Below are 27,936 nucleotides of genomic sequence, written 5' to 3'. Positions count from 1 at the left end.
GTAATGACAATTAAGTCCTTCAAGGCAGGAAAAACATAGATGGGATTGAATTTATTTCATATTTACAAGTATTACATATTGATGTTATTACAGATGACTGACTAAAAATGGAAACAAACTATTCATCGAGAAATTGCACTCCCCACAAGGAAGTGACAATTTACGTTGGAAAATAAGCGTTAAATGAGGTAAGTTTTGTATTTTTATTGATACATTCACAGAAGAGACTATTCCTGTACATAATTACACAGATTCTTTGCAAAAAAAACTTTCTTCTCACAGAAAGGGTTAAACCATTCAACTGAATAAAAGTGACTGAGGAGAACTGGCTTTAAGGATTGAAAGTAATTTTTCAAACTCGACCTATCTGTGGTCTGGAAAGACAGGTTTGTTTCCAAACTTATGATGGAGTTACTTTGCGTAGGAGAAAAAAACAATAAAACAAAACGAGCATTTCTTAGTTTTGTGGAAACCACTGCGAAAAAACTTTTTAAGCCCCAATATACACATACAAATTCTCCAAACTGATCTCTATAAATTTCCTTAAAGAATGAGTTGAGAGAATTTGGAAAAAGGATCGAAGCATTTTCTCTTAGGTGATCATTTTTATTAATTCTCATATCCTAATTTCTTGATGATGTATGGATATCATTGGGAGAAAATTGAAGTTGGTCACTATTAGGACTTAAAGGTGTGGGTGAAGTTTAGTCTCTTTTCAATCTTTTGTATAACATCATTTGATGATTGCAACCGTCCACAACACCAAGAAACTAACAACAAAACAATGTGAAAAAAGGAAAAATACTTGTGCATCAATATTGATAGATCTCTTCACCTCTTTTAATCTAAGAAACCATGTTCAATTTCTCTCCTTACTGCTGAGTAATAGATGACAGTAAAGAGAATCCACTCTATCAAGTCTAGTGATCCTGGCATTAAAAACAAGAAACTTATTCAAAACTTTTCATTTTGCTGTTCATAACCATAGCCAATCCAAAACATTAGCAATGATACAAAGACATAACAGAGTTGACCATCACCGAGGCAAACTAGAAGTTCAAGCTAGAGATGTTTAAAATCTACAACATTATTGCAGCTATCAACCTAAAGAATGTTCAAGTTTTAAAAAGAACTGAGGAATGTTGGAATCTAGTTGTGAGGTTAAACGGAAAACTGGTTCGACTTTTTCAACCCCAATATCAACAAACAAATTCTCCAGACTGATCTCCATACATTTCCCTTACACATAGTTGAGAGAATTTGTTAAAGATCAAAGAATTTTCCCATTGATGATCATTTCACAAATTCTCATAACCTTTCCTTTTGATTAAGTATTGATATCTTTAGGAGAAAATCGATGTTGGTCACTACTGGTACTTTAAGGGTTGATAGAGACTCCCTGGTAGTAGTTCTGGTCTGCTTCCACCAGCTTCCAACTTGTTCAACATAAATCTCCCCGTTGCAAAACTAACAAAGACGGGATTGGATGCAAAGAACGCAAAATTCCTTCATGTCCCTTGTACATGTACCATCATGCATGCCAAGATTCTCTTTACAGAAATTAACCACTGTCTTGCTGGGCATGATTTCTATGTCAGACCTGGCACAAATTCATTACTAGAGAGGATATGTGTCTCTTCTACGTGGAGGGAGTTTTCATGACATAATCACTAAGAGATGATATTGGGTCTGCTGAAGAAGTGGGCGTGGTCATTCTGGTCACGGCAGGACTACTACTGCTCCCAGCTGATTCCTTAGGTGAGTTGGTGTTCTGAGAACCCCCTCCCTGTGCAGTGTCCTCATTAGCACCCTGTGCCTGCTGTCCGCAAACATGATGGTGATTTTCCCAGTCTTTGTGTTGACAGAATGGACCACAGTACCGCGCCAAGTTGCAGCCACTACACGTTTCGGTGGCCTTTCGGCCACAATTCCAACAACTCTACGGGAAGAACAATGCATATCCCCATAAGCATCAACATTAATTAATTGATTGGCCAGGCCTTTTAAAACTCTGCACGTAAGAAATGACACTATCTTCACACATCTTCAGTTTACCCTTATTTCCATGAAAAATAATAATAACAATAACTAACAGTAACAATAATAATGGAGTTACCAGAAATTTTTTAAGATTGCAAGGTCACTGGCATTTTCTCCTCGATACTTGACAAAAATTTCACAGCTCTCTTATACCCACCCTGCCTGGGGTATAAATTTTTTCAGGTTGATCCAGAGGGTAGATGGGCATATTGGAAATCAGTGATCAATGTAGAACTAAGAAAACAATAAAAATGCCCAGAATGTTGCTCCTACCTCACTAGAGTCACTCTGGTGATTGGACATTGCTAGAGTATCCTCAGTGGCTTGTCTACGGGCTTCCAACACAGCTTTCTCCATCTTGCCATGTGCACTGGCCACAGCTTCATTGGCTTTCTCCTCGGCAGCACGGACAGCTTTCTGCAGTTCCACTACTGCCTGTCTTTTGACATCACTCACTGCTTCTTCTGCACGACGTTTTACTTCGGCTACACGCTCCTCTGTTTGTTGTAATGTTTTTGCCATCAATTCACCTACATGAGGAGAAAATAAACAATGGACAAGTTAGAATAATCTCTCCACTTTGATTAAATCAAAGGGCAGAGAGATCGTCACCAAACTGTGTGACGTAATGTAAAGAGACCTTAAGGTTCTAAAGCAAGGATGATTACCAGAACAAATTTTCTCCATACTAAGTGGTGTGTGCATGAACCAGCGTCACTTTTGCAGAAAAATGCAATAGCCTTGGTCAATCTACTACAAGTTTTAGCGAAAATGTCAAAGTGATGGAAACAAGTTAGCACATGTTACAAGTTTTATCATTCTGCGATCATGAGAGGGCTTAACCTTTTTTAACCTCCTTTAAAATAATGTGTTAAATTTGCTTGTGAAAGAGGTAAAATGAAGTTTTTTGGGGTGTCATAGTCCTCTTCGTTCTCAAATCTAAAGGTCTCTTTTATATTATTGTCACTGACGAGAGGACAACAGTATGTGTCCTCTTAACATAATAAATAAAAAGTAACCAAAAGCAGAGCTATTTACTACTATTTATACATAGATCAGCAACAAACCTGCTCTTCTTTTCACTTCTGCTTCTGTCTCCTCGGCTGTTTTTCGTGCCCAGGCCAAGAGCTCTTCTCGGTCCTGATTACAACGTGTTTGAAGAACTGATACAGCCCGTTTGGTCTTGTCAACCATACCAATAATACATTGAAGCATCTGAAATGACATCAGAAAATTAATAGAAGTCATCAAATGGAGAAGCCTCTAAGGAACCTTCCAAGAGTAATGGCTTTGGCAACTTCAAAAATTGGAGGATAAGTTTAAAAGCAGAAAACAGAGTAACAGATGGATGTTAATGCATTTCAATCATACTAGAGAACTATTAATTATAAAGAACTGGTGTCACTATTTTTTATATTAATTGTAAGTGACATCCTTTGCGATTAAAGTACCGCTCTTTACAGGGTGCAAAGAAAGTCATTTTTACAGCTTACCATTCGGATAAGCTGAAGCTAGCATGTACTAGCCCACACGTCATTTCAACTAGCCCCAAAATTTTTTGATGAGCACAAGTGATTTCACAGTTCTTCTGTACATTGAATTCCTCAAAATACTTCACTTGCCCGTCGGGCAAGTTGAGAACAGAATTCGCTAGCCCGATAGCAACATCCACTAGCCCCGGGCTATCGGACACTACTTTCTTTGTACGCTGGCTCTTTACGATACAAAGCCTGCCTTTTGTAGTTATTAACATGGTAAATGTCCCTTCAAAAAAAATAAAAACAGTACAAAAAATAGAGACATCTGTTAAAGGTGCATGTAGGAGATGATCATGCATCTGTACTAGAAACCGATGAAAAGAAAAACCTGTCAGCTACAGCCAAGACAGATGATGAAAAAAGTACATTCTACACATTTGGGAGCTACCCTTGTGTATTTTTTAAAGATTATTTTGATTGAAAAACTTACTGTATCCACATGCCGCCAGTCATCAGCAATTTCATGCTTGTTATCTAGCAGAACATCTGGCATTGAAGATTCTGCATCACGTGAACTACCTGCTGTGAAGTAAGCAACAGTGATGTGGTCAGTGACACGTGGGCCAATATTCAGCCATTTTGACATTTTGAGTACAATGTACAGCTCATCAAGACAAGATCTTTGTAACATTACCTTGTGGCATTGTAATGTCTTCCATTCTTAATTGACTTGGTTTGTTTAGGCCACTGTTACTACCTGCAACAAAGAAAAATTCACACTCTTAGTACATGTACTGTCACAGAGGTTTCACAAGCCAGAACAGCTTGGCAATGACTGATTTCGTTGAAGCTATATTAAAAGCACCTGGTTGTCACAAAAACTACATGCAAGAGATGCTTTCTATAGTAGTAATATTGTGAAAGTCATCAGAAATAATATTAATAACTTTTACATTATTCATTTTTATTCATTTGAGTTGTGACCAAATGTTGTCACAAGTACACCTCTGTAAACCTCAATACAAATCAACTGAGTTGATAATTTATTATTCACCAGAATTAACTTTTGATACAGACTTCTGCTGTTTGTTTCATTTCACAAGTACAGTATGATAAAATATTCATGTCTCAGCAAGCCACCCCTCTCAACTACAACAACAAAAACCAAGCCACTTGAGCTTTAACTTACTTAAATGGGGTCTCTTGGGTATAGGTTTTCCTAGTTCAGCCATCATTTGCTGCAAAAGTAAAACACATAGACTCAAAATTACAAAAACAACACAATGAAGGCTGGGGAATTATCAAGAAAATAGTGTGAACCAGTGCACAAAGAAACATTCTCAGTGACTCTCAAATTCACACTTTGCTTCATGTGGAGGGGTGTGTGGCCTAGCGGTTAATACCTCGAACTCTGGACCTGGAGGTCGGGGTTCAAGCCACACCTCGCCCATCACGTTGTTGCCTTAGACAAGGAACTTCATTCCACTTTGTCTCTCTTCACCCAGGTGTATAAACTGCTACTGGGGACATACTGCTGGGGAGTAACCCTGTGATGGACTAGCATTCCGTCAAGGGGGGAGTAGCAATACTCCTAGGTATGCTTCACACTAAGGAAACCGAGATAAGCTTTGGCTGTATGGGCCTTTGGCTATTGTGCACCTTTACCCTTTACCTTCATACACAAGATAATTAAAACACTTTAAGTCCCAAGAGAGACTAAACTCAATTTTCTCTTAACCCTTTCACTGCCAAATGTAGCCAAAGGCAAATTTCGACCAAGTTTGCAAATTTCCTGTTGTAAAATAGCACTATGTAAAAGTACAGGCAGAGAGCTTTCATTTGAATGGTCACAACATAGGATTTCGTCCACACACTCAAATGTTAGAGCCATGTTACAAAACTCTTTCTCAAACTCATTAATAATTCATAAAGAAAATTCAAAGGAAATTTATGTTTAATGAGTGTTTGGATATCGGATGAAAAACTGCTCATTTTTGCATCCTTAATTTCTCCTTCAAAAATTATTTTGTTTGAGAAGAAATATCAAACATTCCACACAGTGTTTCATCACCAGATGAAACACCTCGAAGTTCGTCAAAAATACTCTGATACGCGTCGTATTTTCAACTCTCTTCTCGGTGTTTCATCTGGTGATGAAACACTGCGTCTCATGTTTGATATATTACATCAAACACTCTGGCAGTGAAAGGGTTAACAATAACAATACATAATCAAGAGGCAGAAATTTTGTGAGAAAATGCTTTGATCTATTATCAAAATGTCTTTCTCTAATGAAACTGTATTGAGAGTTCCTCACAATAGGTCTTTAAAAAATGGCTAGATTTTAACTGGGTTGCACTTCAAAATTAGGAAACAATCACTCACCATGGCTAGATCAGGGGGAGCTCCATTTTCTTTAGGTCTGAAAGGAAACAAACAAGAGCATTTTACAAACTGGATTTCTCAAAACATGCAGTGTGGACATAACAGGAAAATCATATGCATCCAACCATTATAAACACAGCTAACATCACACCTACTGGCAGCCTACCATGCATGAGCATTTTAGGAGCAGACTGACATTACTTATAGTCAAGAGTTTAGTGAGCACCTGGTACAAACAAAATAAAAATATAAATTGCACACCTCATTCCATCAGAAGCTTTTCGTTTTCCATTTTCGTTTATCTCCAAAGGATTCATTTCTTCAGGATCCAAGGGCGCGGAATCTCGTTCACTTAAAATATCTTCATGTTGTCGCAAGTACTGTGGAGGAGTCTGTTTTGCCATTTGGGCACACTGTAGCAGTTCTCTTTGTAAGAGTGGTAAGTTTGCCTAAAAAATACCATACAGCATTTAAAACTCGAGTTACTATTTTCCTCCATGTCAAGTGCATGTTGACAACAAATTTTCACGGCTATTTAAAGAATAGAAACCCCAGTTGACCATGGTTGCCAAATTACTTACTGGCTGCTGGCACATTTTGGCTGGCTGTTAATCTAGAGAAATAATTTACAGCAGGTGACAAGAGGAGCCCGCAATCCTAATCTCCAGGTTGCTATTACACATACTCCACACACATGTAGCCAGCTTTGTTTGGACTTCCACTACGAATGAATGAAATACATCGAAGGCAATCTCTGATCACGTGGTTCAGACTTTCTATCACTTGTTCATTTGATCACTCATGTTTTGATTATATCTATCAAGTGAAACTTATACAAAGCACAGTGTTTGAGCAAAAAAAGGTTGACCTTTGATCATTGCCGCCCGCACTCCATAACCTTTATTTGGCTGATTTTGTGAGTGGGAAAAATGAGGTAAATCATGTTCTGATTGGCTACCAAAAGTAAGAACTGGCCTGCCAGACCATGGTGGACCAGCCAAAGAAATAAGCTTTTTCTAAGAGTTTTTGCTACTAGAAAGCCATTCCCTTTGTGCATACTATTTAGGTTTTGACTAATGTGGCTGGATAGTTTTGATTAAAAGTGAAATTCTCATTATGACGGCAATAGTTTGGCCCGTCAGTTCTGACAGATGGGAATTAAGCGCCATAAGTCTTACTCTATAAAAGTGAAAAAAAAAGAAATTTGCCAATATCTAACCACCTTGACCCAATGCTTGAATTGAAATCAGTTGTTAACAAAAGGGTGTACTGATTATCACAAGGCCCATATCTCAGATCGTCAGGTGGGATTTTGCTAGCAACGTCAACATTTAGAACTAAGGTCACACTAGATGATAGGTCCTTCCAGGTGGCTGCACACAAGTTATGGAAAGCTCTACCACATGAGCTTCGCGATATTCCAAACTTGCTCACTTTTAAGAGCAATCTTACGACGTACCTTTTTAAGTTTGCTTATGGTTGAAACAGAATGAATTTTAAGTGCTACATATCGATATTTTAGATTTTTATGGCAAAAGTGTATATATTCTTATTGTTTTGCTTATTGTAAATAGGTTTGTAGTTTTTATTTTTTTTATTTTTTTCGTGCTTTTATCACTTTTATGTAATGCGCATTTGATCATTTTTATGAATACCTGCGCAATATAAGTGATTAAATTATTATTATTGTAGTTATTAAAAAACATACCTTCAGAAATGGTATTACAAACGGTCTAAGGGGAAAATTGGTTGCCTCTTGTAGCTGGGCATGGAATTCTTCAATAGATATTGTTGAGTTCTGTAAGTGATAATCACAGAAGGAACTAGTTAGTAAAACCTGGTAACATAAACTAAAGAGTCAAGATATTTAAAATGATCAGTAGTCAAGGATTCCAGATCAAAATAGTAGTACAAAAATAGTAGTATAAAATTAATGAACTTTGATTCACCATGAAATACATAGGAGCTCCTTAGAATAATTCTAAGGAGCAATATCTACAATAACAACAATATCTAAATGAATTATTCATTTAACGTTATACTGGAATTTCAAATGATATGCCCCATTCACACCAACAAAACACGATTAATTAATTAAACTAGGTTTTAAAAAATAACAACACAGTAACAGAAAACTACAACACAAGCTTTTACACTGAATTCAAATGAACTTTAACAAGTTAGGTAATTGCACTGAATTTGCAAGCGAAAAAAAAGTATAGTAGGAAGCTTTTATAAAGAAAACAAATTTACACCATGTTTAACTAAACAGCTTTAAAAGATTGTTTAAGCTTTGATGCGAGTAACGCTTTAGTTTCTGAAGACAGGTGAAAACACAGTGGGCAAAGAAACACCGCTTAAAGCAGAGAACAGAACTAACAACACACTCAGTCCACACAATGGTATCATCTCTGGGATTTAACCACAGCCACACTAGTAAGTAGTAAGGCATACCTTACTCTGAGACCCTCCCTCTTCCCTCTCCCCAAACCTTTTGCTCCAACCTCTTTTTTATTAGACTGTAAGGTCTCTATTATTCCTTTGTCTGACAACTTTTTCACCACACTGCATAAAAATTTGCTATCAGGAAGTATCTTCCTAACCCAAGGTCATGCTCTGGAAGTGCCTGGTGACCTGTGGCACCTCACTTTTGGTTCCAGGCAACTAGAAAACCTTAGTTTTTTCATATAACTTATATGCTGGGCACCCTAAATTTCACAAGTTAAGAGCACTGGACTCCCTTGAATTCTTCTTAGAGTACAGCCTTGATTACCATTAAGTTAACTATCCACAAGTATTTTCCTGATCATACTAAAAAAATATAGTAGAAAATGTATGTCAACACTAAATCAGGATGTGTTCCACTGTTTCATACTCACCACAAGGTTCATTACAAGTCCTCTTACTCTTTCACCAATCTCTGGCGAAATATCTGAGCCAAACTGCTGTAGTGTTGTGAGAAACCTTTTTAACTTGCTCAGCTGCCGTGCACCACAGGCAGGGGGGAGCTGGGTCACACTGTTTCCTATACTACTTGGAGACACAGGTCCTGTGGAACTTGAGTGAACACCATTGACGGCTGGTGAAGTAGAATTGTTTGATAATGTCCTAACGTCAGCTACAACTGGCACAGAGGCAGGGTTTGCATTTGGAGATGATACTGGGGGTCCCTGTGGTGGGTGGGAGGCTGGATCTGTCGGTGAATCTGGCATGCTTGCCTCTCTTAAATCTACAGATTTTACAAAAAAGAAATTTATTTTTTCTTTGTTTGAACATCAATAATGATACCCAGACTGGCACAACAGAAGCATGACATATGAACTGGGCCTTAAATGGCTGGCCCTTTAGATTTTGTCTCCTTATTAATAGGCCTTTTGCATCAGTTGATCATGTGATCAACTTTTGGTAAACACGGAAACAGTTCGCATTTGAAATATTTTCAGTGTTAGCACCAGCTGAAGGAGCATGTTACAATGAGGTAATCTGTAAATTTTTAGTCATATATCTCAAAAGTAGCGAATCCAACAGCCGCCAAAAAATAGAAGGATTTGTATAAGAAAAAAGACTTTCGTCACCCAGTCACGCTTGAAGGGCTTTCCATACAAATCCTTGTGAATTCCAAAATTACAGGGCTCAAATCTCCTTTTAATTCATAACAGGCACTTTGACCCCTTACACATGTAAAGGCATAAAGGAAAGATTTAACGACAGTTTAAAAATTTCAGAATTTACAAGGACTTGTATGGAAAACCACTCAAGTGTGACTGGGGGGCAAGAGTTGTTTTTCTCATACAAGTCCTTCTAATTTTCGGCAGCCGTTGTAATCACTACTTTTGAGATATACGGCTGAAAATTTACTGGTTACCTAATTTTAATATGCTCTTTCAGCTCATAATCACAAATTTTTCAAAAGTGAACTGTCTTCGCGTTTACCGGAAGTTGATCACGTGATCAACTAATGCAAAAGGCCTACTAAAACATGCCTTTATGAAATCAGTCACAGGAGCAAGCTTGCACAGGAGTACTCAATGTAGGGACCTTAGCAGATGAATTTAGGGGTTACTTTTTCAGTCTTATCAGTGAAGCTTCATGGTGACCCTAATAACGCACTGTTGTTTCTTTGCTCTGTTTTTATTTGCTATTTTTGCTAGTGTGGCTATCAGAGATTCAAATTCTGTATGTATAATAAATAAATTATAACTACTAACCAAATAAAATATTGACACATTTTTTACTAAACTACATGTATGCACAGATGATCTATATTTTTCTTAAAAAGTAACAACACTGCATCATGTTTTTCTTTTATCATATTTCTTGGTATTGGTCCAGGTAAAATTGTGGAATTAAGATACATTATATACCTATCATTATTTCTTGATGTGGAAAAATTAATCATACTTAAGAACAGCCTTCACAAACTATGTGTATGTGATAATTTGTCAAGTTTGTAGATTTTGATCATGATACTTAATTTTGTTTACTCTCATGTAGATGAAATTTATTTTCCATAAACAAGTGATGTTTGTTCCAACATGTACATATTGTACATGTATGTGTATGATGTTATTCTAAAAGTAGCAGCTATTAATGCAAATGTCATAAAGAAGATAAATGAGAGATAAATATGTCCAATGAAATTACTATTAGTGATATAAACCACTCAATAAACATCTCAAAATTATAAAGTTCACATTAAGCAAATTGATGTCATCCAAATAAAGGGAATGTCCAAACTTTTAGCTTACAATTTCTAATTTTCTGCAAAGTGTCTAAAGAAAACAGCCCCATTAATAAGATGAAGCATGCTATGAGTTAATCAAACAATACATATTATGCAATATATTTGGATCAAAGGGCAGCTATGATATTGTTCAGGCATGAATGACAACAAAAAGATATAATTCAACCCTTCAACAACAGAATGCTGCCATACAGTCAATCACGGTAAAGTAATATATTGTTTAAAAAATAACCCCCGTCAGAGGGCTATTTGATTGCAGAGTATTTCCACTTGAAATTAATAAACTAACCAAAAAAAATTTCTCAATATTTTTGTTCCTTAACTATAACCACTAAAATAGAACATTACGACATCCCACACCGTACATATATATGCGCTTGGCTGAACTTTTTTATAAAAATTCAAAAGATATGAATATATTGGCACAGTAGTGAGGTTACAAGGTATTTTATACTTCCAGAAAAAAACTGATATTTTTGTTCCAAACATTAGCCATTTTAAGATATACTATCCAAAGCACAGTTCCCAACACTCCACAAAGGCGAGTTCTTTTTCTGAATGTTTGTATTTTTTAAATACATACTGTATTTGTATGTTCTAAAAATGTCTAGATAAGAACATACATGTATTCAAAGTTGTCCTAGTTTTTGTTCCTCTTAAAGGTTAACTGTTAGGGAACAGTTTTGATACGTTTTATATAGCATGGGAAAAATGGATTGTGTAGCTCGCCAAATTCACCAAGATTACCTGAACATAACCACATAAATATAAAAGAGAATCAAATAGCAATCAACAATGAAAGTCTCCATGGTTAACTTTGAAAAACTCACAACTGTTTCATGTGAGTCGATGGGTTTTTAATAATCTTAGAAAAATTGTAAAAGATTCATTGAGAGCGTCAGGCATCTTATAATTAAGTTTATGTTTTACTACCTTAATTATGTTGAAAGAAAGATGGCCTTAAAAACACATGTTGTGATCACAGGCGAAAATTTCTTGATTTTCTCGTTGGGGCGATTTTCAAACTCTTCTCGAGAGGCTGGAAATGCTACAGAAAAAACTCAGAAGTCAAGATGTAAATAATATTAGGAAAGACTCATCAAATATCGAACCAACTCGATGATAAGAGGAATTTTCTAAAATCTGTCATGTTCGTAACTTTCCGAAGATGGACATAAGCTTAAGCTTAATTTTCTTTACGACTATCAAATTTAAAAGCAATGCAAAGGACATTCTAAGTGACTAAGACCAGGCTGTCGGCATAAGTTACTTAAGAAAGTAGCATTTTGTGTCCTTGTAACAAAAATGTAGTAAAGTTGTGCCGTTCTTCTCGCTCAAAACATAAATAAATTAAAGCTCATGGCCTTTGCCGCTCAGCAGACGAAGAAATTTGATTCGTATCCTGGAAGATGCCCAGTCCACATTTATTACCGCCGACGTTGCGAGATCTTCCTTTCAAAACAATACATAAGTCTTTCAAACGAAACCCAAACCTATTGCAAAACTCATCTGGTAATCCTTCGTGAAACAAAACAATAGACAACGAAGCGATTTGGACGCCATGTAAAGAAACACATCGTACGGTTATAAACCCAAGGTGACCTAAGCTATGGCGCTTCGTTAACTCTTAATTGTCGGCACGAAATGATTTCTTGAAGGACACCATCGAATCTTGCAGTTCACTATTTAAAAATAAGAGCAATGCATCAATAAATACCTGAAGTTACTGCCGGCATAACCAACTCTTTGCTACAACAGAAAGCCCTTGCGACTTGCTTTTGACTCCCATCTCGTAAAGCCACCAGTAGGCAATTAATTAGTGACGTCACTAATTTAGTCACGTGAACCGTCCGGTATTATGAATATTTTATGACCTGACGTAGAATATCGCTGGATTATTTTTTTTTATGTATTGTTTATCGTTTCTTTAGCACGTGCTCTAAAATCTTTTGAAACTAAAAAAAAAAAAGAAGTGAAAAATGTTGAGTTTTTTTTTTACTTCCCCGAAAATAAAAGCTAGCCTTTTTCCGTGAACAAAACAAAATCTCCTTCGCAAAATATATCGCAGTATCTTGCTTAATATTTAACAAGCTGTCACCGAACACAAAAGTAATTTCAATTTTCATTTTTTGTTTGAAAAGCGAAAAAACAAATTGGTTTTCGATTCCGTTCGGAAAAAGAGTTCATTTATTAGTATCCTGCATTTTCGTTCGCTTGTAGAAATAGAGGGGATAAAAGAGGGAAAAGTGAATTTTACGCCCAGTAAAGAAGAAAATTGCCAAAGCTTGTCGCCGAGTTCACCGAGATTTTGCCAGCCGCTTTCCTACACAATATGCAATATTGACCAACAGATAACACTCCTTATCGAGCTTTCAGGTGGCGAAGGACGTCTATGAACAGCTGTACATACGGGAACTTAGCGATTCGTATCAGCGCAGGTGGAATCACAGTCTCTTTCACCATTGTTTGTGTTCTAAACATGGGAGGCAGCATTCGTTGCTAAGAAAACCGCGAGACTGGGAGAATGGGTTCCAATACAGATTCTGAGATGAATTAGTTTGTCGTTTAGAAACGGTTTTGATGTCGCATGTATGGGGATAAGCAAAATATTGAAGGACAAAAATAATAACAAGGATTATCGACTTTCTATTCATTAAAAAAACCGGAATAATTTCCGTGTTATCCCCTCGACTTTTACAGAACTAAGGAAACCATATGATAAGCTTTCTGTTTCTAATATGATAAATAATTAAGCCCAGGTTCATTAAAATAGCTTTCTTGCACACGTGCCCCCGTAAGAAATTATTATTCTTCGGCCAAACTCAACACACATTTGCGCGTAATACGATATCAAATTGAACAAAAAGTTCGATCCTATGACTTGGGCACGCGAAACGCTCCAGCACAAATGATATGTAAAAGAAAAAATCAGGAAAAAAACTGATTGTTTAAATTGTTTTTGTCAAATTTATGAAGTGTCGAACAGGACATGAAAACGATGACCGGTAAAACCCTGAAATGCGCGCGTTCTCGAACGCAATTGGTTTAAATCTGCACGTGCTAATTATTCGATTGTTGGTGTAGTTATTGTATCTTACGTACATCTGCTCGAGCCACTCACTAAAGGACATTAGGGAAAGCGAGCTGTTTTCTTATGTTGAGCGTTCCACTGACAACTTATGTTTTATTTACACAGGGATTTCTAAGTGGTGCTGAGGCGGTAAGCGCGCTCTGACTAGGCCAACTGTATGCCAGTAATTGCTTTCCCAGCGATAGGAAAAAATGTCAATAACACGCTGGATCTTTCTCCAAGATTTGAAATAATTTTCACTTTGATTAAGAGGGTGAAATTCACACGGGGTAAAGAACCTAAAAAAAAATTAAGATGTCACCAAGAAATTCCGCTTAATTCTGTAACTCACACCAGAGAAAAAATAAATTTTATAAAAAATATATGTACGGTTTATATCTAAAAAAAACGGCCGCAAAAAATCTAGAGAAGGAAAGAAAAAATAGCTGTGTAAAATGCATTCCATACAAGCTAAGTCCATACCGTTGTATTTGTGGTGGTGCATTCTTCCGACGAGTTTCATTGACGCTTTGATGAATGAAAAAACGCGTGAAAAAGACCTTGTATGGAGGGTGAAAGACTGTGTCTCGTCTGTTAGCAAGCAAAGTTCTGCAGCACGTAAAGGCGTAACGCGAACCAAGAAGTTTTAGTGAGTGGTACACCTGCTCATCCGGGGCTTAAAGACAGCTGAAACAGCTGTCAACAAAGTGCATGTCATCATTAATTAACGAGAGCTCGGCATTTGACAGATACGAAGCCCGTGAATTTAATATTTACATCTGCTTCTCTGGCATCGATCGAACGCTTCTGATGGGAAAATTAATATATCTAAAGGACTTAGCACAACTGAAGAAATTTTGCTGTTGCTTGAGGCCTTATCGAACGCCGCTTTATAATTTGGTTTTCGCGCAAAGTGCAACCCGGATGCGTAAGCCACGCGAGATCTCTGGTGCTAACGCATGCATTATCTCTAAAACTCAGAGAATTTGTTATGGAAAACAAAAATTTTCATTTTAGCGTTTGCTCTAGGCACACCTGTATAGCTTTCCTTAAATGGAGAACGGGGATTTCGGCAGACCCACCGCGTACCGAGGTCAAATAATTAACAAAGGGCTGGGCTAATTGCAAAATACCTCTTTTTCTTTTCTTTTTTTTTGTAAGATGTAAATCTCATTTTTAACCGCATCCAAGGACGAAAAAATAAACTATCAAAAAGCAGACATTTTTTTAAAAAAAAAATTATTTTGGCTCCTTATTATAATATGGAAGAACTCGTGTAATTCACGAAAAAAGATGATTGGCAGTGTTAAATGGAAACACCTGCCTCTTATGCAAAACTTAAATGAAACGAAAACCCATCAAAGTGTAGGAAATAATGCTGTGGGGCGCCATAACTCCGAATTAATATTCTTCTTTTAGGTGCGTGCGTAACTGTAATATCTCCATGTTAACACCTTACGGGGCCTTGTACACTGTAAGCTTGTGTAAGCCTTCTCGGTCTTTATTGAAAAGTGCGTCCCTGAACTTGAATTCTAATTGGGTTTCAATCGTATATTTGTAAGTGACTTTTCTGTGTTGTCGAAAAAGGGAAATGCGCGTCAAAAAGCAGAAAACGCGTAGGAGGAGAAAGAGATGATTATGAAAATACATATGAAAAACATGAAAACGACAAACTTGCCTTGATTGGGCCAAACAGAGATTCAATAATCAAATTCGACCGATCTCAAGTGTATTCACTTTGGAAATGTCGGAATAAAGAAGACTCTTAAACAAATAGTACCATTTTCTATTGTTGATGTATAGTCAGTTCTCCTGCGACAATTTGGTGCCAAAATCAAATTGGTCAACTTTTCACTTCTTTTTCTTGTTTACGCATATATAAATTTAAAAAGGCACAATCTGTAACTGAATAAATTTAACACAGTCCGACAATATTATAATTATAATTATTTGTTACGGTTATTTCGAAGGAAAAAAATCAAACTTTTTAAACGCTTGTTTTGCATTTTAAAGGCTTTGCAACCAGTGAGTTCGTGGGATACTTGATTTAACTATCAGTTGTACAATATGCAGGCAATTTTAATTTCACCATGTGTCTAACACATGTTGTCCAAGCTTTAGAATCCTTTTCACGAAAATTTCAATGTATGTACAAACGTGGCTACATTTCATTTGAAATGGGAACAATTTACATCTGAGGCCCTGAATGAAATACGTCAGCACGGATCTCGGCAGTTATTTAAGATAAGTCGAATGTGACATAAAATTAGATTAAGCAGCAGTCGTCTGATTCAAATATAACAAAATCAACTACAATTTTTTGATAGGTCACGAATCAAAACCGATAAAAGGCAAACCAACGGTGCCTGAGGGAAAGATTTGACAAGTGCCTGTTTCTTTTTGGGTGTGTCTTTCGGTATATTTTGAAAAAGAAATTTGTGTCATACGTGTCTTCCAATTGACAAATTATATAAACAATATTTGGCAAGTAAAGTAAAAAAATACCTATTTATAGAAAGTAATTTACGAGAAATTGTTGTTCTTAATTAAAAAGAACTCCATGCATTCATTATATATGAAAACAGTGTAGTGAAAAATAAAGCTGGTGTTTGACAACTGGGATAAATGTGGAAGAATATTTTGTAATATCCAAACCAAAGAAGAAGTAACAACAAAATGATGAGAATATCGCGATCTTTATTTATTTGTTTACTTATTTATTGTTAAGTAATTTTGTTGAAACAGGCAATTATGTCGAAAGTAGAAGCCTTTTTTATGTACTTGACTGAAGAAATAATTAATTTTTCTACAATGATATATAGCTTATCGTTCTCCAGTTCAGCCGATGGTAACTTTGCTTCAAGCAAGATTTTCATAAAAAGAGCTTCTGACTGAGTACAAGAATCAAAATGATAACAAACATAACTGCAAGCCATATCGCAGGAAAAAAATCTTGCCAGTAACTATAGTAATATTCCTTTGTTGTTATTGTTGTTAAGGAGAAAAAATTTCTGCAGCGACGAGGAATTCGGACAGTTGCCCCATTACGTCGTGCTCTTGAGCCCTTTTGGAATTGAGTGCCTTTACTCTTAAAATAGAAATCAATATATGAAGAATGTAATGACTTTTATTTCACGATATCATTCAATCTCAGTACTGCAAGTCGGGTTTATAATTAAGTATCGTCTAGTTGCGGAATTAATTTGTAGCCTAGTTTTTTTGTAAGCTGTTAGCTGAACTTAATTAAATAACCGAGTTTGCAAGCGTTTTATCCATTCTTAGAACTCCGATTTGTCGCGTATCGTGTTTGATCGTTTTCACTGGACGTTCCTGTCTGTTACGCTTTACATTAATTTGCTGATTTTACTGATTGTAATAGACAAGATTATCCCTTTTTGGGTCCCTTCCAAACAAATTGTTTTAGTGAAGCGAGACTAACCAAGCGTTTACAACATAGTCTCTCCTCCAACAGGTGATGGAAAGTAACATGACTTGAAAAACAGCAGAGTAAAATTTAAAAAATGTAATTAGAGTGTTAAAAAAGAAAAACCAAAATCTCTGTCTTGTTTTGTCTCTACTTTGGAAAAGGCCGGAAATTTTTGACCAATCACAACGCGAATGAATAAATGTAGAATTAAATGACGTCTTCCCATTGGCTATCACGAATCATCAGAGCGTCGTCACTCAAGCGCGGGAAAAAGTACGGACGACACGTCATGATAGAAGTCTGATTGGTGCAGCCGGAGCCATACATAGCTGTTTTTATCGAGATAAAGAGTACATAAACCTTAAAATCAGGACTGAGCGTAACCAGGGAAACAAACGAATTGATAAGCCGTCTAAGCTGAGACTTTCAGCGTTATGATCTTGGGGCAAAAGAGGATGGAAAGAAAGGAGAAGAAAGGAAATAACTCCGTTTTGTTGCCCCAGTGACTCTGTAAAGTGGAGATTCCATGTTGTCAGTCATGCAGTTTAATGCCTTCCAACCACGCAGTTATATTTTACAACTTTAATTTACCTATGAACCATCTAATTATGAATTGCATAGCACGTTTTGACGTTTTGAATAAAACAGGGACCGCGGAGCAAGGTGAAAAGTGGGAGGGCTGACAATTGAAAATAATTTTTTCATATGGAAAATCGAAAAAAGGAATAAAGATTGAATGTAAGAAAAGACGCGATTACAATTTTAGTATAGAAAATACTTCACTGAAGTGATCTAAAAAATTTCTAACTATGGCCGTTCACTGTTCAAGTAATGTAATTCTTCTTGTCATCGAATATTTTATTGATTCGAAAAGAGAAAGACAAAATATAAAAATTTTATCAACTCAAAACAACTACTCACCTTCGTTTGGCTTGAAGAAGCTAGTAATTTTCTTTATTTCGTCTGATAAAACTGATAAAAAACTCTGCCAGAGCTGGAAGTACAAAACACACTGCCGAACGAAGCGAAGGGGTGGCCAAGGCATGGCTTTTGATCAAGGGGCAAGTCGGCCCCAGGGCACAATTATCGCCAAAAATTAAAGCACAGGAGTCCCACAAAATGCCTGGCCTTTGAATTTAAAGAAAATACAGAGAATATAGCGGAATATAGACGGAAAAAAACTTGTTCCAAGCCTTTTTTTAATTTTAATTTATTTTCTTTTTAGCGCAAAAAGTGGGGGCGGGGGCGCCAAAAAGTGGTGGGGCCGCGGCCCTACCAGCCCCTCCCCTTCCGCGATCCCTGGAATATAGAAAAAATAACTCAATTTCAATTTACTGTGCCTTTTTGACTAAAGAATAAAGCCAGGATGACTTCGAAACGTCTATTTTTAGTGCCAATTTTGATTGCAAATTGTTTTTCTAGTATTTTATTTATTTCCTAGGTCTTCAAAACTGTAAACATTGCATGAGGTACCGAACAAAAGCGGGGGCTCACTGTTTGACCTCGCCCCCGGGCATTTCCCATAGAGAAGAGCCATGGGTACCATTTTCTTCATTCACATTAGGGAGTTTTTAAGGTCTTTAAGCTGCAACGTTTCTGAGCGACGCACGTTCAACCGGATGTGAGCTTTTTTCTCTTTTAACATGCCTCGACGCTACCAAATTTCTACTGCTTAGTGTCTTTACTCTTCTCTTATAGAGACGATTTGCCCAAGAATTTGTTGCAAATCACGGCCGAAGGGTACAAAAAGTAAACTTCCGGTTGACTAGCGTCTCTCGAAAACGCCGCCGCTTAAACTCCCTATATTAAGGTCAGTCAGTATAGGTCAGTCCCTGGTTTTAAGCCGACTATGAACAAAGTGGTTAATTTCTTCTCTAGCATATAATTCATTAGGGTCTTTTACATGTGGTAAATGTTAAAAACAGGTAAATCAGTTTTAACAATTTAGAAGCAGTAACAAGAACTGGCATTCATTTCTCGTTTAACATTTTTAAAGACGTTTTTCAGACAAGGGGACCCAGATGCCTTATTTCTGCTAAATAATTCTTAACACTACCTTTTATATCTGTACAATATGAATGATAACATTTTTGATTGATTGATTTTGTCAGTTGTCCGTATAAATTCTTTTGTAAACAACTTTTACTACAGGCGGCCCAGACGTAGTGTGTGTCAATAACATGGACAAAATGGGATGAGTCGTCGGATCTCCCATGAACTAAAATAGTCCAGAAGTCAAAATATAACAAAACGAAGCTAACATGCCTTTAACTGAAAGTCTCCTTCTCTTTTTTGGCACGTTAAAGTGGCATTTTGTCGAGTTTTGTAATCGTAGGTATGGTCATTGTTTAATTATAAGCATGCAGTCACGATGATATGAGTTGCATATCTCTGATTTCTCAGTTCTAAAATACTAAGATCTTTTAAAACAATATAAATGACTTGGGAGCTCACACATGTGCTAAATTATTCCATTCCTTGTTTACATTATACTTGAATATGAGTTTTGTTAAACATATAAACTCTTCAGTTAAGATGAGATTTTAAATAAGCTTACACGTGTTCACTGATGATAGAGAGAGTTATCTTAGCGATGATTGTCAAACTTAGCACCCAATGTAATGTATATATATCGTCGCAGAGTTGAACCTTTAGGTCTCCTAGATATGTTACAATAAAATTTTAAATTTTCAGTACAATGGAAAATTTCAGTAACGTGGGGCATTTAAATGAAATCTCGCCTACAGTAACTTTCTGCAATAATGTTTTCGTCGTGTTCTACGACATTCTGATGTAAAGCGACCTATTTTCATTACTAGCAACGATACCCTTAACTAACAACTTGACATTTTCGGCCATCAATGTCTCTTATATCTCTTTTACCGCGGTATACGGAATAAGGGCCGATACCTGTTTTATTTTAGGGAAAAAAGAGCGCTCAACCTGTCGGACACCTGTATGTGGCATTTTTGAAACAAAATAAACTCAACATTCAATTTTTAATAAGAAATATCAGTTGTTAAAAAACGATAATAATGGCAATTTAAAGATGTTTTGAATAATTTTGAACTCAGAAGCGTTCATGCTTAAGATCTTATTTCATGTAAAACTTTATACAAAAAACTAAAGCGGTTAACACACATAAGAGTAACTTGCGAAATTTCAAGTATGAATGATAAAACAAATAAAATTTCATATCACTGACGAAAACAAAACAACCACTAATTTGTAAATAAAATCTTTTTGTCGTAAAATAACTATCAACAATAGTTTTTAACTGAGAAAACAGTATTCATTGTAGGAAAAGGCGGTTACCTCATAAAAGCAGCAAAATGAGAAGGTTGGGACAAATTTTAACTCTAGCTGGAAGGAAAATTTCCAGGCTCTCCTCTCACGCGGCGAGTTCATTATGACAACTCTTGACAGGATGAGAGGGAGTTTGAACTAGGAGTCATCGCCTAAGCGTGTCGCTCAGCGCCACACGTGCACATGTGGCAAAACGGTTTTTGTCGATAAGGCCGACACATCTGTCCTCGGGGTGCACAAAAGCCAGCGCTTTCTTGAAATAACAAAGGAATAGCAGAACAGGTTCTTTTTTTGAGTCTACAAGTTTGCAGGTGCGTTTTTTGTAACAATTCTCAGTGTTCAGGCATGTACTGATATTGCGGGGTCGGACAGATTTTCTTTGAAGAGACCAGCGACACCTTGCTGCCATATGTTAGCCACATGCCCTTAGTTTGTCTTGTTCGTTTCTTCCACGTTACTTCCTTAAACTTTTTTTTATTATTTTTAACTGCTTGATACCAAAACGATTCAATTTTCCCCGGCTTTTTTGAAGGAGGAATCATATCAGTTTTGAAACTTCTATATGCTGAGTAAAAACTAAAGCGAAAGACTCGTCCTATAACAGATTCTTTTTCTTCTATCGGAGAGAAATTACCTTAAAAATTTGAAAAAATGAAATGAATAATCAGTTAATTTTCATATACTTATTCCTTCTTTTCTCGCGTCAAATTCGTGTCAATCTTAGAAAATATCTATTTTGCATGACTACAGCAAGTTCGAGAGAAATTAAGCAAAAAGAGAAGTTTTTGTTTAAAGCTAGAGCCTACAGAAAGAAAAGTATGCGAAATGGGAAAGTCGGCGAAATTTGAGTTCTCAGACTCACTTTACTTGTCGGCAATGCAATTTCGCAGCTGAGATTTGAGAACTCCGTTTATTGCTTTTGTATGAGTTAATAGTATCAAATCGATTTCCAAAGACCGACGCTAAAAAGACCACACCTACGGTTCCCTATTTTAAAATGCAAATTTTAACATTTTTTCATGAGCATATTTAATACAGACAGACCACCACAGGTTGCAGAAGTAAAATCCGGGCTGCTTCCTTCTAGAACACACATCAAGAGCGGACAAAGTGCATAGAGAACAATTGAATTCCAACTTTGTGATCATAGAAGACCGCAAACACTGACATTGATGGCAAAAGTAGCAAATAAAGTAAGCCTCTATCAATTTATTCAAACCTCAAACCCCTGATGCAAGTACACGAGGAGGCTTTGAAGATTCCTTTGACTCTCAGGTTATTTTCAGAGAATTCCTGAGGTGAATTTCTTAGCAGTCAAATATTGATATTGGCCTTATTTGAAGACAATTAATTAAGTTAAACGTCCTTTTCGTTATATTTTTTTAAATACAAGACCTCCTTTGTTCGCCTCGTCGAATAAGACAAATAGTCCGAATAAAGTAGAATGAAAACATATCTGAGATGGTTGGAAGTCACATTTTGATTTTGGCAAGAAATGCTAAAGGCCGCAGGGAACAGGCAATATTTATTTTATGCAGTTTTCATTCGGATCCTTATATTTAACAGCATTTTGTCTAAACTTCACAGTGAAACTTTGCCACAGGGATAGCATACAAAAGAAGCTTTTTGCAAAAATAGTAGCTGCCAATCAACATTTCCATTTTCACTTTTAAACTGTTGAATTGTGGGGATCTCTAACGTACATACTCAGTTGTTGCATCTTTTTTTCGATCACTGGTGTTTCAAACCCAAATCCTGGAACTGGAATAAATTCGCTGTTCCTTTCTACTTTGTCTTCACTCATTTTTATGGGATTTTTATTGATCGAATTTTCTTATCTCCTTGCTTAAAACATCCCTGAGCGAACATTTTTTTCCTTACAAGGGTGGTTAGATGCACTTGTGATGTCACGATCGCTAAAAAATACAGTAGTGAGGCTCGCACACCGGGGAGGAAGCTTTCCTTAATTGAATGATTGGTTAAAGTTGTTATCCGGTCTCAGGGCCGTGGTTCATGATACTGAAGGAAGGTACTTCGGCGGGGATTTGTGGGAATAAACCGTCTCACGTTTTATGACGCCGTTATTACTTTTTAGAACGACTATGCGTATAAAAGTACTGGGAGATGACCTCTATATATAATCAGCTAATATACTTTTACTATCATCGGCAGCAATTGCTCTTTTGTTCTGAAATGTTTGTTTTCCAATAAAGTGCTTTATAATACGGTGATAGGACAAAAAGGGTTGGCAAGTTAATAATTGTAATAATAATAATAATAATAATAATAATAAATGTATCAGCTTTAATATTTCTTAATTGTATTCTATTATCCTCATTTTTATCTTTGTGTTTTACTATTATTAATTGTTTAAACTTTGCCATTGTAACATTCCATAACAGAGCCTTCGTTTTCTAGAGTAAGTTTGTTCCCTTAAGGCCACATATAAGCTACGCTGTGCGTCCTACGTGGCTAGCAGTTTGCATTCTTACGTTTCCGTGCTGCTTAATAATAATAATCATAATCATAATAATAATAAAACAAGTCTTGGTCACTTTCCCCTTCACTCCATAGACTGCACAAGAATTTACAATGTTCCACATTGACTCTCGATCCACGAGTGTAAACAGTATTGCTCAAAAGTGCTGGATGATTATTCCTACACAGGCTTCCCAGGGTAATTCAACAGCAACTGGATAACTTCAGGCTGGGTGTCCTGTGTTCTGCGCCATTTGCTAGATTTTTTTTCCCTCCGAGTCTACCCTTTTGTACTTTTAGAATACGGCTGGTGACGCTTGGCAACAGTTATTATGAAGAAAGAGGAGAAATTTGATCGAACTACTGTAGTGATTGACAGTTCCGACGGAAGACGTTTTATTGCTTTTCTGTTCAAATACCTGTAGCGGTTAACAAACTATTTTAAAAATATTATTTCCTATCAATATCGGAAGCGCAAAGCCCTGTCTGCGACAGGATATTTGTTAAATGATTATTTTCATGTTAACAATTATTGTTTAAAATCTTGTTTGACTTCAGCGAGACAGGCAGCTGTAGGATCAAAAGGTCTCCTGTTTGTTCATTCTTGTCTATTTGTTTTGCCCTCCTTTGTCCTTAACAGGAGAGAAGCGGACATTTTACCTCTAACTTCGAAGTTTTGAATTTAAATTAATACTAATTCAAAATTTAGTGAATTTTTTTTTCGAAAAATCGGAGAAGAAAATACAAAAAAGAGAGAAGTTCAAAGTGCTCCTGTGCTCTCTAAATTAATTATATTGTCATTGTAATCAGTAGAATCCGTTAATCGAAGCGCACGTGGACCTCAAAGGAGAAGAGAATATCATTCTTAAGACAACGATTTAATTGTAAAATATTTTGGGGGCTGCGGTGCAGCTATGGTGACTGATAATAGAACAGGTTTAATATGAAAAAAAAGCCCCCCACCTCGATGTTCTTGCGTGACAAGAAACAGTACTGTGCAGGTTTCGCTATAGTAGAATTTTCTTTTCTAAGTGTTACTACTCTCGAGTTTATCTCCATTATCGCCACAAGTTATAACTTTCAATGAAAAGAAAATTCGCATAGCTTTTTATGAAAATGACCACTGTCAAATATTCCTCGTCAATTTAAAGAACGACATCTGTGGCACTTCTTTGAACTAAACCGCAATTTTTTGTTGTTGTTCTCGGACTTCTCGATGCCTCAAGGTCGGCAGGGAAAAAACACTTCGAGAAATTTTTCTTTCCTAGGCGAAGCATTTCGATTGCTAACTTCAATATTGGCGCATTCTTGCAGCAAGTTCACCTTGCTTAGGAAACCTATTTTTTAATTAAACTACTTGTAAGAAAATACCTGGATATTCGAATTAATGGCACCCTATAATGACCAACCCATTTTTCTACAGAAAGGAAACCCACAAAAGGTAAGGTAGTTGCGAAACAATCTCGATAAAGTTTGCCTTAAAAAACATGTACTTTTACGCATTCTATCTCTCGTCTCCATGCCAACATGATTGACAAGGCAGTAGCGTTTCCATGGATTTCGCTTCTTGTTAAACTCGTTTTCGTTTATTCAGACGCCCTTATGCCATGTATTCAGCTGTCGCTCTGTTTCCTCGCAAGTAAAAAGCGCATTCATTAACAGTTGCATGACCTTCAAATCAGCGGACATAAATATTTTGTCAGGGTCCTGGCGCAATAAAACACAGTTACAACTGAATTGTTAAAGATCCCAAACTCGCAGCCCCTTTTTCATGGCAATATTCCGGAAGAAAAAGGTTGCTTGGAGACTAGATTTTTGCCTGAACAAAGCGTTTCGTAGAAACTGGGAGTAAAAATTATTAGAACTCATGGCGACACAGTGACAAGTGTTCATAATTGTGTATAACTAAGGGAAAGTACGGAGGCGTAATGGAAAAAAGAAAATACATTAAATAACGTGAGAATATGACTCGTTACAAGTTCCAAAATTAATCGTTGAACAGTTTGCCTTTTTCAGCTTTTCGAGCGAAAGCAGTTGTCCGATTATCTAAAAATAGATGGGGATGTTCTATGAGAAAATGCTTTTATTAATATAGAGCTTTTCAGTATGCAAGCTGATTCCAGCGGCTTAGAGTATTAATAAAATCCTTGTTTTTGCCTACGGCGTGTCTGGTTTTAAACAAAGCCAGTTCTCAATATTTAAAGTTGCCCAATTTAGCAGCTTTGTTAACGTTGAAGTATTTCAGTCATTTTACGACAAACCAGTATTAGAGGTTAATGGCAATGGTCCTTCCATTAAATAAAATTTTGATGAGGAAGAATTATAGGCACTGTGATGTTAAAAACGCCGTCTAGTGGCTTAAAGTTCTAGCTGCTCGCTAATGTGCCTGACATGACACTCGTAAAGGAGACATCACTAATTCACGATGCCGGTGAAAACTTCAAGGTGGCATTTCAAGAGCACTTCGGCCAACTCACATGCTGATGCGAGTGAAATTGACCGAGTCATTTCTTTTTTTATAATTCTTGCTCCAGGGAATAAACAGGTTTAAAATTGTACCCCGAAAAACAAAACAAAGAAAATTACTTTCTTCCGGCTTCCTGCATATTTTCTCCTCTGAACATAAAGGTGAACTATTATAAAATTTTTCTATTTTTACCAGTCAGTGAACTGCATGTTGAAGAGTTTCTCAGTGTCATAAATTTATAGGTTTGTCTTCATGTTTCAGGCACTGGATCAGACGAGATGTCAATGTACATAAGCTCATATGTTAAGGGCGGCATTAAAATCAGAGCAAAATATTTTATTCTTGAAAACCGACTCATACAAAACAATAATCATGTATGCATTGTGTAGAAATAAAGAGTTATATAATTTTCCTTTAAAGACATTTCAATTCGTAAAATTATACGTGCGGTTTTACTCACAGAAAGGAATGTTAAGCTTTATATGGAAAAAGGGTACGATTTTTCTGGGATGATCTTGAATTTCAATATAATGTACTTACAGTTTCTCCTCTGACCATGATAACGCGTCGAAATGTCGCTCTCCAACATTGTTGGGCGTCTAAGGACTCGCACTAAATGAAAGCTGTGTCGCGGACCAGGCAGCATATAAGCTTATTCGTCGTTCAAACGGTTGATGTATGGCTCATACCTTTTGCCGGAACTAGCAAAGATAAGCTTAGTTCGCAGGCTGGTTGCGGTCGAAGCACAAATGTACGGAATCTTTACTTTCAAAACCAACGATCGGTCAGAGCACCTTGCAGGTGTTCAGCGAAATAATGCATTCATGGTTCACAACGACGATTATTTGTGTTTACGTGTGACTATCATTCTCTATGACATTTATAACATGGCGTTACAGTTAAATTTGACTTAAAAGTGATTAGTGTGCGCAGTAAAGGGGTCACGTGATCGCGGCAGGTGCGTTCATAGTAATGATATGTACGCGGGAAAAGAAAAACTATGCCAAAAAGCTCCCGAAGCAAAAAAATCGCCTTATAGCAATTATTCATCACCAAGTCACCCTCTCCTTTTTAATGAACAATGACAGTTTGACTGTGCACTAACCCAATTAAAAACCAAGGTCAAAAATTTTGTATAGGCGATTACTGAATTACAATTTTTATCTTTTGAAACGGAGGAAGCGTAAACTTCCTACGGGCAATAAAAACAATTTTTCATTTTTCACGCACGCGAAAATCGCCTTGGGGTGGTAATTGTAACTTTTAACGTTAATCAATATGCCGACGGATAATTAATGAAGTTAGGACAGGTGTAGAATATTTTTTTCAGCTCAGCGTGAGGAGAGAAAATCGCTCCTGAAAAGGAAAATTTTGCAGCTGTTTCAAAGGGTTATCAAAGCTACACAACAAATCGAATAAGAAGTTCGAATTCTATTCTAACCATTTTCAGCAAAAATTTATTCATTTAAAGCCTAAACTCTCCTCATTCGATAATTTCGGCTGAAATAATTAATAAAGACGTTTAAATTAATTGCAAGGTTTCTAGCACACTCATGTCAATTTCTTGTTAGGCTTAATTGCTTGGAACGATCTACGATAAATATTTTTTCCAGAAAGTTTGATGACGCAGGAATAATTGCTCTTTTTATCGCTCAGTTGGAGCCAAAGTCAATTTCCTTTGATACGTTTCGTTAGATTTTCGACATTTTCTTCTCGGTACTCGAAAACTGCCGGCTTCTCTTTTTAAATGAATAAGAATGAATGACATGAATTCTAACCTATATATAATTTTAGAGACGTTTACGAGCTCTGCTAGCTGTTTTCAAGCGCGTGAAAATAGGCAATCATGAGTTTAAGGTTTTTTTTCCCATCTGGTTTTGCTTGAAATTATATATTAGTTTTGAAATCATTTCATTCGATAGTTCGAATTGACATATCAGATTTCAGTCACTTAGGGAAGAAATCGCTTCTTCGGAGTTAACCAGAACAAAGGTCCGGAGCGCGGAATCAGTAAAACGAGATGGGATTATTCAAGTTGTAACACCGCGAAATCTTAAAGTATAAAATAAACATAATTTCATTCTGGAGAATAGAATTCCGTATATCAAATAAAGGCTCTAAAAACTGATAATCAAAATGCTCTTTTACACCGATATGTCACATTCTTGTTAAGCAAAGTACCAGGTTGTTTGAGAAAATCCACTTTTCAGCATATAAAGCAACCAACCGGGTACTCCGGTTTTCCCCTCTCCTCAAAAACCAACACTACCAAATTCCAATTCGATCTGGAACGCACGGACACTTTTAACGGATTCATATGAACTTCTATGTGCTTCGTGGGTAAACAAGCAATTTCCAAATTTTTAATTTACAAATATGGCCATTTAATGCCAAATCGGGTGAAAAAATCGGCAAATGGCGATTGTTAGGTTTTTTTGATTTAACACTCACTGCTGAATAAAAGACTAAAAATGGGTTCTGTCGGATATATAGCTTATAAAAAAGTTTTCATTCTCTCTGCTCGTTTCGTTGACGAGTCCT

At 36.5% G+C, this 27,936-nt stretch overlaps 1 protein-coding gene across 3 annotated transcripts; it reads right to left on the bottom strand.

The window, feature by feature from the left end:
- Window positions 1-36: 36 nt before the first annotated feature.
- Window positions 37-26,204, bottom strand: LOC140927596 (protein CBFA2T3-like). Of its 3 annotated transcripts, none has more exons than XM_073377271.1 (11): window positions 25,936-26,204; window positions 8,783-9,132; window positions 7,612-7,701; window positions 6,165-6,352; window positions 5,904-5,940; window positions 4,708-4,756; window positions 4,213-4,275; window positions 4,009-4,100; window positions 3,108-3,255; window positions 2,314-2,570; window positions 37-1,939 (listed from the first exon to the last, which is right to left on the bottom strand). In XM_073377271.1, the coding sequence occupies exons 1-11, from the start codon at window positions 26,039-26,041 to the stop codon at window positions 1,640-1,642; spliced, it is 1,680 nt and encodes a 559-aa protein (XP_073233372.1). In that variant the 5' UTR covers window positions 26,042-26,204; the 3' UTR covers window positions 37-1,639. The 3 variants fall into 3 exon arrangements, with proteins under 3 accessions (XP_073233372.1, XP_073233373.1, XP_073233374.1); XM_073377272.1 differs by lacking the exon at window positions 25,936-26,204 and adding an exon at window positions 14,201-14,348; XM_073377273.1 differs by lacking the exon at window positions 25,936-26,204 and adding an exon at window positions 12,365-12,487.
- Window positions 26,205-27,936: the final 1,732 nt, after the last annotated feature.

Source organism: Porites lutea, chromosome 2 (assembly GCF_958299795.1).
Source record: "Porites lutea chromosome 2, jaPorLute2.1, whole genome shotgun sequence".
NCBI lineage: Eukaryota > Metazoa > Cnidaria > Anthozoa > Scleractinia > Poritidae > Porites > Porites lutea.
The sequence above is the reverse complement of the archived record's forward strand: the minus strand, read 5'-3'. Positions and strand labels throughout refer to the sequence as shown.

Excerpts from the sequence above, each read along its gene's own strand:
- LOC140927596 (XM_073377271.1), bottom strand. The coding sequence starts at position 26,041 with ATGCTGCCTGGTCCGCGACACAGCTTTCATTTAGTGCGAGTCCTTAGA. Across the intron at positions 9,133-25,935 it reads TCATGGTCAGAGGAGAAACT|ATTTAAGAGAGGCAAGCATG; the intron begins GTAAGTACATTA and ends TAAAATCTGTAG. Across the intron at positions 4,101-4,212 it reads AGACATTACAATGCCACAAG|CAGGTAGTTCACGTGATGCA; the intron begins GTAATGTTACAA and ends CTTACTTCACAG.